At 45.8% G+C, this 18,659-nt stretch overlaps 1 protein-coding gene across 9 annotated transcripts in view; it reads right to left on the reverse strand.

Annotated features, from left to right (window-relative positions):
- RXRA (retinoid X receptor alpha) overlaps window positions 1-18,659 on the reverse strand; it is a 124,902-nt gene that overhangs the window by 12,978 nt on the left and 93,265 nt on the right. For 5 of the 9 annotated variants that reach the window (XR_014521387.1, XM_083485205.1, XM_083485203.1 and 2 more), the window contains 5 exons: window positions 17,513-17,663; window positions 15,716-15,895; window positions 9,304-9,360; window positions 5,200-5,369; window positions 2,514-2,643 (listed from right to left, as the gene is read on the reverse strand). Coding sequence is in view for 8 of the 9 variants with exons in the window: in XM_083485205.1 (XP_083341331.1) it covers window positions 2,514-2,643; window positions 5,200-5,369; window positions 9,304-9,360; window positions 15,716-15,895; window positions 17,513-17,663 (688 nt within the window). In the remaining variant the exon portion in view is untranslated. The remainder of the gene's footprint in view (window positions 1-2,513; window positions 2,644-5,199; window positions 5,370-9,303; window positions 9,361-15,715; window positions 15,896-17,512; window positions 17,664-18,659) is intronic. The other 4 variants (XM_083485207.1, XM_083485206.1, XM_083485204.1 and 1 more) reach the window with 1 other exon arrangement.

An 18,659-nucleotide genomic window follows, 5' to 3' on the forward strand; every position in this document is an offset into this window, starting at 1 on the left:
CAGAAAGTTCTTCCTGGTGTTTAGTCGGAATCTCCTTTCTTGCAATTTGAATCCATTGGTTCGAGTTCTGCCCTTTGGAGAAGCTGAAAACAAGCTTGCTCCGTCTTCCATGTGACAGCCCTTTAGATATTTGAAGACGGCTATCATATCTCCTCTCATTCTCCTCTTCCCCATGCTAAATAGACCGAACTCCCTGAACTGTGTTTGTCCTGCTGCTCTGTGTATACAGTCATACCTCGGGTTATGTTTTTTCAGGTTATGGACCGCCGAAACCTGGTAGTACCAGAACGCGTTATTTCCAGGTTTTGGTGATTGCGCATGCACAGAAGTGCTAAATTGCACTTTGCGCATGTGCAGAAGCACTGAATCGCAACCTGTGCATGCGCAGATGCGCCGCTGTGGGTTTCGGACGCTGCGGGTTGCAAATGCGCATCCTGCACGGATCACGTTTGCAACCTGAGCATCCACTGTATACAGATGCATGTTACACAACACGGGATCGTATGCAACGTTAGCCTTACTGAGAGAAGACCCAAACAGATGGAATGGTGCTCCAAGGATAACTTGGGACGCTTTCAAAGCACATGCTGGCAATCTCTCAGAAATTCTTTAGCTGTAAATCCTGCAATGCAGGGGGTTAGACTAGGTGGCCCTCTACAACTGATTCTTTTAAATGTATTTTAAATATTGATATCTTTTAAAGTATTATGATACTGCTTCAAACAGTCACGGTTTCCCCCCAAAATAATTCTGGGAGATGCAGTTTGCTCAGGGTACAGAGAGTTGTTATGAATCCCCCTGTTCTTCCTCCTGGAGCTACAATTCCTAGAGCAGCTTAACAACCCATCCCTCTTTGCAGGGAACTCTGGGAACTGTAGCTCTGGGAAGAACTCTCAGCAACCTTCACAAACTGCAGTTCCCGGGATTCTTGGCCAGAGATGGCAGCATGGTAGGGTTGGGTCAAGAGACAATGGAGTATGCCTCCAGCGGTGAAGTCAAACTGCTGCATTAGCAGCACTGAAGTGGCCTCTCCGGGGCACAAGCCTGGGCAGTGTGTATGGAGGACATGGGCTGCCCACATGACATGACCCCACTCTCAGTCTCACTGATGTGGTTCAAAGGAAAGCAGAGCAATACAGTTGGCACCAACTTGGCTGCAGGAGATGCCCAAAGGAGGCATACAAGGTGCAATACAACCGCTTTAGGGACTCCACTCCAGACGTGTACGGTTTACATTTCCCAAAAACGCCCCACCAAGCCGTGGAGGTTTAGGATCAGCGTTTACCCTCTCCAAGATGGGCTCCCTTCCCAGGTTGGGAAGCCCCATCTGCCACTCACTTCCCTCTAGAGCACATGTAGAAACCACCTTGGTTGTTTGTTGGTTGACTGTTGGAACCACTATTGGTCTCGTCCGCTCAAACTGCTGGAGCCTGTCTTTAACTTTTATAAATAATTTTTTCTGGGTTTTTTTTAAATTGTTTTAAATGCTGTAATCCACCCTGGCACCTTTCCCTGAAGGATGGGGCAATAAGGAAGCAAACATGTTGATGCATTTGCCACCTTGAGGTACTTGAGCTGCAGGCAGGATGGAATTTTCTTAGAAAATAGAGGCAGAAAATGCACCATGAATCTTACAAATGACCTGCAAGACACAACACTTGTGGCTTTAGAGCAGTGGTTCCCAAACTTTTTCAGGCCACTGGTACCTTGGATCCAGAAACTCATTTCCCTGCAAAAACTTTACCCTGCAAAAAGCATTATTCAGAAGAGTGGTTTGCAGGATTATAACACAACAAAATTCAAAACCATATTAACCAGTTGCAAATTTGTTCAAAATCCAATTAAAACTATTTAGCTGAATGAATTCAACAAAACTGACGGACTTGATCCAATGGTACCAGCTTTTCAAAGTCTGACAGTCATTTAGCAAAAGTCTTAGATGCCACATTTAGTAACTCCTTCACCATTGGTGGTAAAGTCTTAATGTGAAAGGTGTGCCTGATACTGTTAATTAGATACCACCTCCCCAATATCTGGTTGAAAGTCATTTTTAAAACAGTTACATTTTATTAAATTTCCAAAAAAAAATCACACATGCACTCTGATGCATAATATTTTTTTCTTTTCTTTTGTTGAATTCCCACCCCGTTTTCCATGGTGCTTTTTAAAATTTCTCCCCCTTGCTGCACCCTATATTCTCTCTCTTATACCAACAATACAATAATCTCTAATTCCTTCTATTGCTCATAATTCAAATCCTGCTCACGAATTCATAACACCTGTAGTATTTCTTTACATAATCTGAAACAGGCTTTGATTCTTCCACATGGTTGAAAGTCAATTAGCGGGGGTCTTAAATCATCACAACACCCCCCACCCCCGCCACCTACTTTCCTCTTAGCATCCCATGAGGGGGCTCCATCGCCCACTTTCAGAACCATTTATTCAAAGCAATGGGTTGCCCTGCTCCTTCTGCACCACCCCCTCCCCATTAAAGGGTGCTTTGTACTCACCAGCCCTGAGCAAGATCACTTGGTCATCTAGCGGCAGTTCTGAGAAGTGTGGGATCCTTTTGGCCCATTCCACCAATGTAAAAAGTTGCTTGTCTGCCGCTTGGCAGATGTTGGTGACCGGGTCATTGGGCTGCAAAGAACAGAGAAGCTGTGAGGCGTCAAGAGTGGGACAAAGGAATGGAAAAGAAGGGCAGACTCTGGTAAGGGCTGCAGCTCAAGTGGTTAGAGCATCTGCCTTGTGTGCAAAAGGTGTCAAGCTTGATACCTGCTGGCAAGGGCGAGGAATGTTTCCCCATCAGAAACCTTCAAGAGCTCCCTTGGCTGATATCCTAGACACCTGCTGCCAGTCAGTGTTGACAACACTCTGCTAGGTGGACCATTTTCTGATTTGGTACAAGGAAGCTTCTTATGTTCCTAGGTTCAGTCCCTGGCAACTTCAATCAGGGCTGGGCCTGCCTGAAACCCCAAACCGTCTAGCTCAGTATTGTCAACTGGCAGAAGCTCTCCAGGGTTTAAAGTACAGGGTTTTTCTTTCCAGGCCGACCTGGAGATGCCAGAGGATTGAAATAGGGGCCTTCTGCATGCCAAGCAAGTGCTCTGCCACTTGGCTACAGCCTTTCTCCTCCCCACCCCCTTCCATGAAGTGGGAATGATGCAGACAAGGTGAAAGGACATCCCTGGCAAATGATCCCTCTGGAAAAGGAACTCTGGGGCCACACCCAGAAGGAATGCAGTGACCCAAAACCCTCCTTTGCAAATGCCTGCCCAAGGGGGGGTGGGGGTGGTTTCTGTTACAAGGATCATCTTTCAGTAGCCAGGATCCCATCTGGGGCTATGTATAAACCGAAGGAATCCAAGGCTCGGGATCTCCTGGTGAGGACGGGGGGCAGGGTGTCCAGGGAGGCCCACAAGCAACAGGCGACACAAACTGAATGGAGAGGTTTGCATGACCTGCACTGTGCTCAGATGTGAAGGTGAGCAAAGACCTTCAATAATTTCAAGGACACTCCATATGCCCACTTTTCCACCTTACATAAAAAATAAATAAATCAGTTTTCACCCTCTTAAACTTTCCAATGCAAAATGGAAATGGCTGTCCTAAACATTGTGGCTTGGACTATATCTATCTCTTTCCTGGAAATGACCATCTGTGATGGATTAAAAACAAACAGTACAAAACAGTTTGTTTTGTACTGCCCCTGGGGACATTATATGCTGGACATTTGATAGCTTGGTGAAGTTCAAACCCCCCTTTGGCTGCGAAGCTCACTGCGTGTGACCTCGGGGGCAGCTGCTGCCTCTCAGCCTAACCCACCTCACAGGGCTGTTGTGGGGATTAAATGGGGAGAACTGTGTACATCTCACCTTGAGCTCCTTGTGGGGAAAGTTGGGATATAAGTGCAATAAATAGAATAAAAACATCAGCAATAAAAGCAAAGTGATAATTAAGTATTTGTCAGCGGCCGTTCAAAAAACACCAGCATCCTGGCATTGGTAAGCTGGAAGAATCATTCATATCAATGGACAACCTGATACCTGTTTAGGGAACTGGTGGGGGTTGTTAGGTAACATATGTCATATAACTGTATTCATGTGTTCCGTTCTTTGCTCCTCAAAACCCTCCCTATCCCCCCCCCCAGGTTGTGGTAATCCTGGTGGTGGTGGAAGGAAGAGATATTTCTCCCCCACCCAGGCATTTGATCTTCCTCGCGCACAAGCACTGATCTGCAACAGGAGGCGCTCCTAGGTACCTACCCCCACTTACAGATGCTGCCTGCATCTTCGTAGACTGTGACCACACATGCTGAATTATGCAGGAAGCCATATTCAATTTGCTAAAAGCAGGCTGGGACCAGAAGCAGCTATTTATTTTGCCTCCCCAGACCCCTCTCCACAAGCTTGCAGTGATGCTCATTACATCCCCTCCCCTAAGTATTTTTAATCTTGATAACTGCTGCCTCCCAGGTGCTGGAGGTAACCAAAGACTGGCTTTCCTCATCTCCTTTCAAGGAAACATGAGCTGTGTGGGCTCTCTTTTCATTCAGAGACTTTCCAGGGGATTAGGAACCCCAACACATCAAGGTTCACAAGGGCTGCAAATGGGATGTTTGAGGTGTCTGGTGACCATGGAGGCTGGTAGGGCTCTCAATGGCTTCTTCTGGCCATGTTGGCTGTGCTCTGCCTCCACAGTAGCAATGTTTCTGAATACCAGTTGCTAGAAACTATAGGAGGGGGAAGAGCTGTTCTTGCACTCAAATCCTGCTTGCTGGTTTCCCACAGGCACCTGGCTGGCTGGACTAGATGGGCACCGTTTTGCCTCATTCAGCAGTCTCTGCTTATGTTCTTAGTCTGGCTTTGTATATAACTATCATGCCCAACGGAGCCATCTTTTAGTCTTGGTATCTGTTGGAGCATTTGTGGCCCTCCAGATATTCCAGAAGCACAACTCCCATCATCCCTAGCCATCAGCCATGCTTGCTGGGGCCTGATGGGAGCTGTAGATCAACTGTGATTGGTCCATTGCAGGGTGGTTGGAATACATGACCCTTTGGGTCCCTGCCAACTCTACAATTCTATGAACATCTGGAGGGCCAAAGATTCCCCACACCAGATTTAAGGTGACTTAACTGCATTTTTGAAAAGTTTGCCTAGAAGAAAAGAGTAATGGGGGTGTGCTTTTCCTTACCGAACTGGGGTTCAAGCCCATGTTCGCCTCAATGTATGTCTCTGTCTTTGGCTCAACAGCAAGTTCGGCTTCTAGAATCTTCTCCACAGGCATGTCCTCATTAGCACTGCTCGTGGATTCAACCTCATTCTCATTGCGGTCCTTCCCACGCTGCCTCTCCTCTTGGACAGCTGCCGGGGGGGGGGGGAGCCAACAAAAGGGAAAAAAGAAGAAAAAATATAGAGGAAAATGGATCAGTGGGCGGAGTCCAGCAAGAAAGGCATTTGTTCGTTTCTTTATTACTTATTCATGTCATAAAGTCACTAAAAAAATAATCAAAAATCCCTCAAAGCTGTTTACAAAACGATAAAACGGTCAACAATTATGGCATTTTAATACTTTTGAAGAATTAAAACAACAATAAACTAAGAACAGATTAAAACTGGCATCAATTTTCCAATTATCTAGGTAGGCTTGCCTAAAAGAAAATGTTTTTAGCAGGCCCTGAATACAACAAAGGTTGCCTGGCTGGTGGAGTCAAGAGGCAGGGAGTTTCAGAGTACAACTGCTACCACACTAAAACATGGAGTTACAGTGGTACCTTGGGTTACATATGCTTCAGGTTATAGACTCCGCTAACCCAGAAATAGTGCTTCAGGTTAAGAACTTTGCTTCAGGATAAGAACAGAAATCGTGCTCTGGTGGCGCGGCGGCAGCAGGAGGCCCTATTAGCTAAAGTGGTGCTTCAGGTTAAGAACAGTTTCAGGTTAAGAACAGACCTCTGGAACGAATTAAGTACTTAACCCGAGGTACCACTGTATTACAAATGTGGAATGGGTCTCATTTGACACCTGTAAGAGTGCCAGTTCTGCGATCTTGCAGTTATACTGATCCCAAGTTGTCAGGGACTTCATCTACTAAAAGTAACACCTTGAAGTTGGCCCAGTAGCAAATCGGCAACCAGTGCAGATCTCTGAAAACAGGTGTTATATGCTGACAGGGTCTCACTCCTGTCAGCAATTGCTACTAGCAATTGCACTGGAGCATTCTGCACCAATTGCAGCACAATCGCTGACAGAAGTGAGATGGGTTCGGGAAGTCCTCCAGCTTGGTAAGACCATGAGGCCTAAGCTCTAGGAAAATTTTCTCCAACATGATGCCTTTCATATGTTGTTGGACTCCCCTCATGCTCAGCATGTCAAGGGTGATGGGGTTGAGGTTCCAACAGTATATTGAAGGCACCACACTGGGGAAACCCACTCTAGGTAGTCCCTTCCATGCCCCCAGACCTTCAAAGGAAATTATGCCAATATTTGCCCGCTTGCTTAACACCATATGCATTTTATCAATATATGATTCTTCCTTTCTACCATATGCAAACTGGAGAACCAGAGTGGTACAGTGGTTACAGTGTCAGGCTAGGACCTGGGAGAGACCAGGGTTCAAATCCCCGCTTGGCCAAAATACTCACTGGGTGACCTTGGGCCATTTACTGCCTCTCCTACCTCACAGGGTTGTTGTGAGGATTGAGGAAAGGGCAAGAACCAGGTGCACCACCCTGGGGCGCCTTGGAGGAAAAGGTGGGTTATAAATGCAGTAAATAAATAAAATTTTAGATAGGTCTTAGGACACCAGGTTGGAACAATGCAATTGGTGGAACTTGAACTAACAGGCACCGCAGAATACACATTCTGCATCTTTAAGAACTTGATATTTTAGTGTGGCAGCACCTATACACTTTGGAACTCCCTGATTCTTGACCTCAGGCAGGTGCCTTCACTGTATTCTTTCCAGCACCTGCTAAAAACATTCTGATTTAGACAGGTGCGTCCAGATATCTGGCTGTGTTTTAGTCTACTGCTAGTTTTAATTTTTTGAACTATTCAATTCTCCCCCACCCCCCAAAAAAATAATTTTGACTGTTTTATTCTTCTTGTGAACCATGTTGAGGGTTGTTGTTGTTGTTGTTGCTGCTGCTGCTGCTGCAATCAAAGAAGTATAAATTTTAGGAAATAAGTAAGCAATCCGCTTCTTTTTTTTTCAAATGCCACTTGCAAAACCTGGAAAGTGGGGAGGTGGGGAGGAACAGCATTGACCCTTCAGAGTTACAAAAGAAACTTGCCTTTCACCCCTCAAAGTTCTCTCTGCAATGGCACTGCCCCCAGATGTTCCTGACTCCTGTCTGTCACTCCTTCCCAACCAAAGCTTGGCTTCTACGTATAGAAAAATGCTTCCATGATTTCCGATCGCCAGAGCCCTTCCACCAGAGGGCTTTCCTTCGGAGGCACCTTTCCATCTTATAACTACCACCACCCATTGTATCCACCCATCGTTACCTCCAAGAGTCAGGGCGACAGCAGTCCAAAGAATCCTTGATGTCGAGAAAGTGGCTAGAGAGATTTTTTTTATTCTCCCTCTCCCATAACTCCTAGGCATCCAGTGAGGCTGAATGTTGGAAGACTCAAGACAGAGAAAAGGAAAGTCCTTCTTCATGCAGCACAGAATTATAAACTATGGCTTCTGCTACCATATGGCATAAAGGATGGCCATCCGCTCTGGATGGCGCTGAAAGGCAAATTCATGGAGGATACAGCGATCAGCGGCTACTTGTCATTGCCGCCAATAGTTGGGGACAAAAGTAGTTCGAAGCTTCTCGAAGGCACCGTGATGGCACTACATTAGCACCCTCCAGGCAATGCATATGATCTCTACATAGCCCTTTAATTAAGGCGGCACTCATAAGCAGCAAAATAATAAATGACAGGGATGTACCACCAAGCGGTAAGGTTACTCTACAAAGTTATTTTGGGTATGCTTGCATGATGGGACAAAAATATGCACGTGTTGCTTTGCAATTTCTTTTCAACGCCGCAAATGCACAGTGAAATAATGCAGGAAAAGAGGGGTAAAGGACTTGTGACAGAGCTTGCTTATTTCCTCCTCCCACTCCGTATGTTTTCCTTTTGTGCCATATCTTTTCAGATTGCAGTCCTGGTGCTGGGGGTCTGCTTCGTTCGTCTGTAGTGATTTGTAAGCCACTTTTTAATTTTTAAATTTTTTTGGCTGAAGAGTGTTACAGATTTATTTTTTTAAAATTATGAACAAGTACATAACCCTTGACTTGCCGATCAGAAGGTCGGCGGTTCGAATCCCCATGACGGGGTGAGCTCCCTTTGCTCGGTCCCTGTTCCTGCCCACCTAGCAGTTCAAAAGCACGTCAAAGTGCAAATACATAAATAGGTACCGCTCCGGCGGGAAGGTAAACGGCGTTTCCGTGCACTGCTCTGGTTACCAGAAGCGGCTTAGTCATACTGGCCACATGACCCAGAAGCTGTACGCCGGCTCCCTCAGCCAATAAAGCGAGATGAGCGCCGCAACCCCAGAGTCGGTTTTAAATAACGCTTCCTCCAAAATCAGAGGAGACACCTCCTCTTTGAAAGGATTCCCATGTACCCTGCCTCTCACCCTAATACTCTGTACTTATCAGTTAAACCCTATAATTCCAGATTCCCTCTGGGCCACCTCTGGTAGGTCAGGATTCCTTGGTTCAATTGGGAGGCATTTAATCTGAATTCATTTACTTTAAATAAACAAAACAAAACAAAAATTGTACCCGAGAGGTAATACAATAGCCATCTTCAAATATCTAAAAGGGCTGTCATATGGAGGATGGAGAAAGATTGTTTTCTAATGCTCCAGAAGGGAGAACCCAACCAATGGATTCAAGTTACAAGAAATGAGATTCTGACTAAGCAGCGAGAGCTGTTTGACAGTGGAACGATCTCCTGCAGGAGGTGGTAGCAGTTTTTAAGCAGCGGCTGGGTGGCCAACTGTCCTGTATGCTTTAGTTGAGATTTCTGCATTGCAGGGGGTTGGACTAGATGACCCTGGAGGTCCCTTCCAACACTACAATTCTATGATTCTATGCATCTGAAGCTAATCAGGCTTCCAAAACTGGAAAGGGGGAAAGTTCCATGGGGGGGGGGAGAGAATCTGGCCTGGCGGAACCAGGAAGAAAGAACTGGTTTAGCTCTGGGCTTGTTTCATTTTTACACCTCCAGATATATAAACATTCTCTTTTGCTGCTTAACAGCTGGTCTAGAAATATTGAAATGGGAATAATACCTTGTTCTTCCTGCCTTCCAGGGAGTCTTGTGGGCCGGGATGGATGGTGCTCCATCCCTGTAATAGAGTAAAAATTTTGAAATGAAACATCGCGGTAGTAAATGATCCTGCTCTTGCTGCTGCTGTTTGACATTATAACTATTCAAAGTATTATTCTGGATTATTATTATTTTTCCGAAAGCGCCATCCACAGAGCATGGCACTTCACCTGTCAAAAATGATCCATTAAAAACAGAAAAGAACAGAAAAACAGGGGTCAGGGCCTGACAATGTTTATCCGGCTTGCAAAGGGTTTATTTTATTTGTTTGCTTAATTTGTGTGCCGCCCTTCATTCGAAATTCACAGGGCAGTTCACAACATAAAAATACAATGCCTAGAATGAGTTTTTACTCACCCCAGGAGTGTGGCTGTTTAGAAGCCTCTGTTATTTTCCCTCTGAATTCTCTGCCCCTATGGACAGCTTTCTAGAACAGACAAGCCATTTTCCAATGGTGTCAAAGAGAAGGCTGCTATGTACCGCAGATAATCTTATTGAGCTCAGAGAAGGTAGGTAGACACTGCCTGGTCATGGTGCTTGAGGTCCAGAGGCCTCTTTGCTATGGCATCATTCCCTCTCCCCCTCTTCCAGAATCTTTGCTGGGCAGAATCAAGACACACACCCTTTCTACAAAAGCTCAAGGAGTTGACAGGACCTCCTGGAATGAAGTGGACATCACTTCCGTGGGGTTTGGGGGATCCTGAGATCAACCAGTTGCAAAAGATCAACCACATGCACTAATGACAATCTTTGCCTCAGTATGTTTTATCAACAGAAATGCTTAAATACAGTGGTAGTCGTCATTATTAAAGGTACACGAGGAAAGTGTGGTGTACTGGTTAGAGCATCTGACTGGGGCCTGGGAGACCCCACTGCTAATCTCATCAGTTCATTGAGTGGTCTTGGTCTAGTCCCTGTCTCTCAGCCTGACCTACTTCGCAGGGCTGTTGTGGGGATTACATGAGGAGGGGCAGAACCATGTAGGTCACCTTAAGCTCATTGGAGGAAAAACTGGGATGTAGGTGCAATAAATAAACAAAATGTGTGGCAAGTTGTCCTCCTAGCCTACATGTTGTCACCTGCCTTGCTTCTAGGGATCTGGTGTGTGTGTGCACGTGCCTGAAAAGACAGCCAGAACCACCATAGACTTCAGATGTGACTTTAAAGAACAGCAGCTTTAAGAGTTTGCACTTCAGCTTGCTTTTTCCTCTTCCCTCCCATTCCATTTTTCTTTGCATGCTATGTCTTTTTAAATTGGATGCTTAAAACTGAGCTTGGCAAGTCACCCTGGGAGCCTTTTTTGGTTAAACAGTGGGGGTTTCACGTTATATATAAATAAATAAAATAAATACAATCATTAAAAAATCGTATTATCCCAATCCCCCACCACATAAGGAATCTCAGGCAGACCCTGCAATATGCCAAGCATGTGCCTGTAATGAGCTCTGAGCTCCAGACCCTCCTCCCTAAAACTAGAGATTCTGTGCATATTTTATTTCAAGGAGAAAATCCCCACTCCACAAGGCTTTCCTTCTGAGTCAGACGGCATGCATCGCAAACATATAAGAGGATGTGTTATATATGAAAAATGCACAAGAGTATGTCATGAGTGGAGGGGTAGAAGGAATGAAATAATGCAGACATTAAATCTATATTGATCTATCTCCCTATATACATAAAAATGGAAGGATGTCGTCATGCTCTGCAGTTCACATTGTCACCGAAAGGTAGCAGCATGATAAGCAGTGGGCAGGCAGGCGAGCAAGGAAGCACCTAGATTGAACAGAGGAGGGAAAGCACTTCACACAGCAGTGCCCCGTATACGTGTGTGTGTGTGTGTGTGTGTGTGTAACAGAAAACCGTATTTTACTGGCCCAGCAATGGGTCTCTCCCCAACACGGCACCCTACTGGATATTATGGACTACACAACCCACTAGCCAGAGCGAGCGGAGTCATATAATGCTGTGGACAATGGACGCACAATTGTTCACCATGGCCCTCATGTCGTACAGTTGAGATGGCTGAAGCTGATGGGAGTTACAGTCCAGAGCACCTGGAAGGCACCAGATTGGCGTGGGTTGCTGTCAGCTCACTTAGCCCCCTTCTCTTCCCTCCCTCTCTCCACCCAAGATGCCAGACCAGCTGCCTCTGAGACCAGCCTGCCTGCCATGGGCAGCCCTGTGCCTGCATCCAACTCATTTGCTAAAGGCCAGCGAGCAACAATGGCAAGAAGACTCAGGGATGGGTTATTGTGCAACCGCCTCCTTCCAAGAGCACAAATCCAAGAGAGAGTCATTCCAGGATAAACAGGGGAAAGAGGCTAATTCTAGTTCTGTGCAACCAATCTGTAAAAAAAACAACAGGGAAATGGGAAGATTTCAGGACTGTGGGGCAAAGCCATCCGGGTTTCTCACATCGGGATGAATCTGCCCACCATCTCACTCTGCTTCTTTTGCTCCAGACTGCATGCATTTCTACATTTCTCTGCGAAATGTTCATGTCATAACCCTGTGTGTGCTTCATGCAAAGTAAGCAACTGTTTCATGTGATAGGATTTGCTCTTAAGTAAATACATGACTGCAGCCTTAAGAATATCATAAGTGTAGATGCATTTTGCAATTGCAGGTATACAATTTTCAGGATGCGGTGGCATTTTCATTTACTTGTTTATTTAAGAAATCCACATACAGTACTGCCCTTCATCAAATGATCCTAGGCTTGTTTACCAACATCTTTGAAGCTTGAATGCCTGCACTCATTTATCTGTCAGCGAATTCCAGAACACAACGTCCTTAAATAACAACAACAACTGAATAAAGACAGTGCTTCTGAGCATAAGCAGACTGCCCTACACTCACAAACACCCGCTTCCCCACTATGAACATACTTACTGAGCAACAGCATGTCTCCCACACAGATTGAAGCATCACTATTGGGGTGGGGGGGGGAGGAATTAAGCATTTACCCCACGGGCTTAAGAACAAGGCAAAACATAAATCCTGTTTTTGCTCCACATGACAACCCCTCCTAGCAGTGGCACATGAAAACACAAGAAGTGCCTACTGGATCAGGCCAATGCCCCATCTAATCTAAGCCTCTTTTAAAGCCATCCAAGTTGGTAGCCATCAATGCCTCCTGTGGCAGTTCCGGAGTTTAACCAAGTACGTTCATTTATTTCCCTGGAATCTTCAAACATTCACTTTCTTTGGACACTGAGAGAGGGAGAAAAGCTTCCTCCATGCCATGCATAATTTTATAAACACCAAGCATCTTTTCCTCACTTTTTCACCTGCAATTCTGACGTTAACTCTACATTATGGCAATGCAAAAGCCAAAAGTGTCTATCCCTTGCCACCCCAACACTTTACATACCGTATTTTTCGCTCTATAAGATGCACTTTTTCCCTCCTAAAAAGTAAGGGGAAATGCGTGTGCATCTTATGGAGCGAATGCAGGCTGTGCAGCTATTGCTGAAGCCAGGAGAGCAAGAGGGATCGCTGCTTTCGCTGCGCAGTGATCCCTCTTGCTGCTCTGACTTCGCTTCGCTGGAAAAGCGCTGCGCAGAGAGGGAAAGCTGCGCAGCGCCCCTTCAGCGAAGCAGGAGGAGAAACAGAGCCCCTTCCGTTTCTCCTCCCACTTTGCTGGAGAGGCGCCGCGCAGATTCAGAATTTTTTTTCTTGTTTTCCTCCTCTAAAAACTAGGTGTGTCTTATGGTCAGGTGCGTCTTATAGAGCAGAAAATACAGTACATCTTTCTCCTTCCAGGCAAACAATGGGCATACTCCTGGCACAAGGACACATTTCAGCCACCAAAGGCACCCCAGAAGGGGGCAGCAGAAGGCCAGTGAGGGTGTGTGGCTTGGAGAGAGTCCCAAGGGCCAGAAAAGAGAGGACCACAAGGCCACGTCTGGTACTCAGGCCTGATGTTCTCCACCCGATCTAAATAGAACCTCTGAAAACCAGATCATAAAGCCTTTGCAGACATAGAATGGAAGCATCATGGCTCAGTGGATAAGAACATCTGCTTTGCATGCAGATGGTCCCAGAATCAATTCCCAGCAGCATCTCCAGGTAGGGATGGAAAAGAGACTCCCTGCCTGAAATCCAGGAGAGCCACTGCCAATCAGTGTAGGCAGCACTGTTCTAGATGAACCAATGATCGGGTTCAATACAAAGCAGCTTCTTGCATTCTGATTGGCAATTGAAGGGGAAAGGATGCTGTGTTAGGCAGGCTCTTAAGTCTGGCCCAGGCAACGCTCTGCTTACAGCCAACCTTGTTGCACATCTGACTTGCCACCTAAGACCTGACATCACCCTCCCATCATATATGTTCTTGTTTTGTTTTCTGGGGCCCTCCACACTTCCTTCCAAACACTCTTTTGTCCATCACCTTCCTGAGAGAAGAGTTTGACATTTCCAGCAGCTGCACGTGCAAGTCCTTGAATAACTCCACAGATCAAGCACGACAGCTTCGCTTGGTGCTTAGGGCAATGCAGAGAAGGATGCTCGGGAGAGCTTGCCTCTTGCAGGCAGGGCAGAAACACAGGATGTGCAGGAAGGTGGAGAAACAGTTATTTGAGTGCCTGTATTTAGCTAAGGTGGCGGGGGGGGGGTGGAGAGAGTGAAGCGAAGCTGAGCACATCACCCACCAAAGCTCTGCAAGTGTACCCTATCCTGCTCTGTCCTTCACATCCCAAGCCTAAAATGGACATGGTCCTGGCCAGTGTTAGAAACTCCCCAGGTGCCAGGCACATTTTGCAACTGGCATGGATCCAATTAAGACCACGGGCAGATCTCTGGATGCCGGGTTGGTGACTGATGTCTCCATCTGGCTGACCCCTCCAGCTTTCTTAGGTGGGAAAGCGCAAGTGCTTATTTATTGCATTTACAGCTCACTTTTTTCTCTAAAAAGTACAAGGCTCACTCCCTCCTCAGTTAATCCCTACAACAGCCATGTTAGGTAGGTTAAGAAGCTGTAATTGGCCCCAGGTCACCCAGTGAGTTTCATAACTGAGTGGGGATTTGAACCCTGATCTGCCAGGTCTTGGTCCAACACTCTAACCAATACACCACACAGGCTTCCTAGGGTACTTCTGCTATGGGGCAGCTATATAAATTAGGCAGATATAAATACAGGGAAAACAAAAATGTCAGTTGGAGAAGGATCTGAAATATTTTCATTGAAGCTTGGGTAAGTTTTATTCTGGATTCTTTTATCCGTGTTTTAATGTGTTGCAAACTGCTTTGAGATTTTTTTCCTTTAAAATATAAAGCAGTATAGAAATAGAAATAATAACAGAAATGAAAGTAGTAGTAATATTAGTAATGGTGGTAGTAGTAGTAGTGGTAGTAGTAGTAGGAAGAAAAAGAAGAGAAGCCCTATTCAAGAAAAATGGCGTCTAGACATTCCATTGTGGCGACCATATCCTTGGTTTAAGATTCCATGCGGTGATTAGCTTATATATCTGAGTTTCTCCTAACACTGGTCTTGGCTCACTTGACCACTGAAACAACCTTGCAGGGTAGCTTAGGCCAACAGAAAATGAGACACTGGTAAGTTACAGAAAAACTCCCAAGTTGCAGCCCCATTCTGCAGCGGAGTTTTTTCTAACCTTTCTTCCTAATATAGTATTTCATAGGAGGGGGATTAAGAACATAAGACGTCACAGTCACCAACCAGATGCCCTGATGGGCAACTCACCCGCAAGCAGGACACAAATACAAGAGCTTTCTGCCACTCTGTGGCTTCCAGCAACTGGGATTCAGAAGTACTGCTGCCTCAAACCATGGACAATCACAGCTAGTAGCCTGCTATAGTATTCCCCTCCATGAATTTGTCCAATCCTCTTTTAAAGCCCTCCAGGATAATTAGATCCACATTTAAAGCCATTGAAGATTAATATATGTGATAACATTTTTGTTTTTTTAATGACAACCACACTCCAACTTACAAACACATGAGAACCTAAGACCCCTTCCACTTGGCCCACCAAGCCAAGTGTTCTGCATTACAACAACCCCTCTCCCCACAGTGTGTTTTCCAGCCATTGGCATTCAGAAGTATTAGTGCCTTCAACTGTGGAGGTAAAGCATTGCCACCATGGCTAGTGGCCACTGGTCACCTTATCCAACATGAATTCATCAAATCCTCTTTTAAAGCCATCCAAAATTTTGCTAGTCCTCACTGTGTATTGTAGGAGCGAACACCATAGTTTTAACTATACGCTGCATGAAGAAGTGATTCCTTTCGTATGTCACGCATCTCTGGATATTTGGCTTCCTCTGGGTTCTAGCATTGCCGTAAGCGGTTCAGCCCAGAACCGTGCCACCTAATTTTGGATCTCACAAAGTCTTGAGCCGCCTTCTCGCCTTACCTTCCCGCTTCATGCCCATCGCAAGACACTTTTGGTACCGGCAGTACTGACACCGGTTCCGCTGCCGCTTGTCGATTAAGCAGTCCTTATTGTCCCGGCAGGTGTACGTCAGGTCCTTCCTCACTGTCCTCTTGAAGAAGCCTTTGCAGCCCTCACAACTGTACACCCCGTAATGTTTACCTGGGTGCGGGGACAGAGAAAGAGCAACAATACGGTGATAATGAGGCTAACTTGGTCGTGAGGTCGTGCGCATAGTTTAAAAACCCATAGAGCTGAAGGAGGAAGTTGGAAGAGTGCCGCTCTATCCCATTTTCTCTTTTAGCTCTATGGGCTTTTCCAGGCTCAGGAGGGGTATAGGATTCAGGTATGTCATTGATTGCAGGAAGGTTAGAGAATATTTTTATCTATTAAATTTATATACCACCCTTCAACCGAGGATCACAGGATGCTTTACAGTATAAAAACACAGAAATACATAACATAGCAACAAGCAAAAACAATAGCCCCCCCCCCACAGGTTAAAAGGCCATAGATTGTTTAAATATCCAAAGGCCTGGGAGAAGAGGAATGTTTTTGCCTGGCACCTAAATATAGGCAACAAAGGCGAGCCTCCCTGGGGGAGCATCCCACAAATGGGGAGACACCACAGAAAAGGCCGGTTCTCAGGCTGCCACCCCCCAGATCTCTCATGCAGGAGACACACAAAGTAGTAGTGATTACAGAGTCTGGGTTGGTTCATATGGGGAGAGGCAGTCCTTGGAGTATTGAGCCATTTAAGGATTTATAAGTCAAACCCAGTACTTTGAATTGGGCCCAGAAACTAATTGGCAACCATTGCAGTCAGCCGGGATTGGCATAATATGTTCAAGCCATCTTGCCCCGGTGAGCAACCTGGCTACTGAATTCTGCACTAGCTGAAGTTTCCAAACCATCTCCAGAGGCAGCCCCATGTATAACACATTGCATTAGTCTAACCTGGAGGTTAACGTAGCATATGGCCACAGCTGGGCCACCAGCTGAAGCTGATGGAAGGCATTCTGTACCACTTAGGCCACCTGAGCCTCAAGCGACAGCAAAAGATCCAGCAGTACCCACAAGCTACATGCCCGCTCCTTCAAAGGGAGTAACCCCATTGAAAGCAGGCAACCTCCCAGCCATCCGGTCCAGGAAACCGCCCCCTAGCAGTGCCTCTGTCTTATCAGGATTGAGCTTCCGTTTGTTGGCTCTCACCCAGTCCATTACCAAGGCAAGACTAGAAGCTTGGCTTGTTTCAAATTTATCCAGAGGCGGGGAAGAAAGATAAGCTAAGGTGATACAATTAGTGTTTAAAAAGCCCTTGAGAATTTTGGGCCAGTTTACCTACAAGATCACCTATTCCACGTTGTAAGAAATGGATTTTTGTGTGTGTGACAGCACCTAAACTTTTAACCCTTTGCCTCTTGAGTGAAGGCAGGGGCTTTCACAGTACTCTTTTCGGGGCTTGCTAAAATCCCATTTGAGTTTGTTATTCATATATTATATATTTATAATTATTTATTTATAATTGTGATTTCAACCTTTCAAATTTCTTAAATGATTATCAATTCTACTTAGGGACAATTTTATCGTTTCATCTTTTTGCATACTGCAATCAAGCGGTGTATAAATTTTGTGAAACAAATAAGTACAAATTAATCCCTAATTTGGTGTAAATTAGTTCTGATCTTTCTTAGCATAGAGCAACTCCCAAGCTAACACTCATTGCTGCCCCACATATCCTGCCTCCCCCTGGAGGGTGTTTGAAAACATTGGCGCTACCTGAAGATCTGTCTCCACAAATGGCACATATGTGCTTGGTGAAGGAGGCCATGGCAGATGATGGGTGCACTGGAACTTTGAGGACCCCGTTGATTCCCAACGGAGGCTTGATATCTTCTGTGCTGCTGACAGGGTTCATTGGAGAATTGAGCTGAAAGAGAAAAAAAGGAAACAGGAGGCATCAAGCGAGAGAACTATGCATAGGAACATGTAGGCAATGCACTTCAAAACAACGGACTGCTCTTCAACTAACTGTGTAGCACAAAGGCATACCATATGTGTAAGGTAAACGTAAAGGGACCCCTGACCATTAGGTCCAGTCGTGACCGACTGGGGTTGCAGTGCTCATCTCACTTTATTGGCCGAGGGAGCCAGCATACAGCTTCTGGATCATGTGGCCAGCATGACTAAGCTGCTTCTGGCAAACCAGAGCAGCGCACGGAAACACCGTTTACCTTCCCGCTGGAGCGGTACCTATTTATCTACTTGCACTTTGATGTGCTTTCGAACTGCAGTCCCAGGATAACAGCTGTGAGAGCACAACCTTGACATTTAAAAAGACTAAGAAACCTGGAGCCCCTAGGTCACTCTCAGAATGTACTCTATGCCGAAGACAGATCTGAAACCACATCTATCCAAATGTTCCAATACGTACAATACTCCAAACTAGTTCTGAATAAAGGGCTGATTCAAACAGGAATGCAAGAAGCTGCATTATCCTGAGTCAAACTGAGAGTTGATCTACCTCACTGCAGCTTACACTGACTGCTAATTCTCGACCTCTGGGGATAGCTCAGTTGGTAGGGAAGGGTTGTGGAGAAGTCCAGTTGCACCAGAAAGTGATCGAACCATGGGACTTCTTTTGTTTCGCTTTTGCTTAGTGTTGGATCACCAACATCCATAGAGGTGAACACCAAGTCTAAAGCATATCCGCGACTATGTGTTGGGCCAAACTTATTCAGGGACAGCCCCATGGAGGCCATGCTTTCCATGAAGTCCCAAGCGGACCCTTGTAAGGTCGTGTCGGCGTGGATATTAAAATCCCCTAGGACAACCAAACTAGGTGTCTCTAGGAGAACATCCGCCACGACCTGAAGCAGCTTGGGCAGGGAATCCTTGGTGCAGCTGGGAGGTCGGTACACCAAAA

The sequence above is a fragment of the Podarcis liolepis genome, assembly GCF_965112155.1.
Source record: "Podarcis liolepis genome assembly, chromosome: Z".
In the NCBI taxonomy this organism is placed as follows: domain Eukaryota; kingdom Metazoa; phylum Chordata; class Lepidosauria; order Squamata; family Lacertidae; genus Podarcis; species Podarcis liolepis.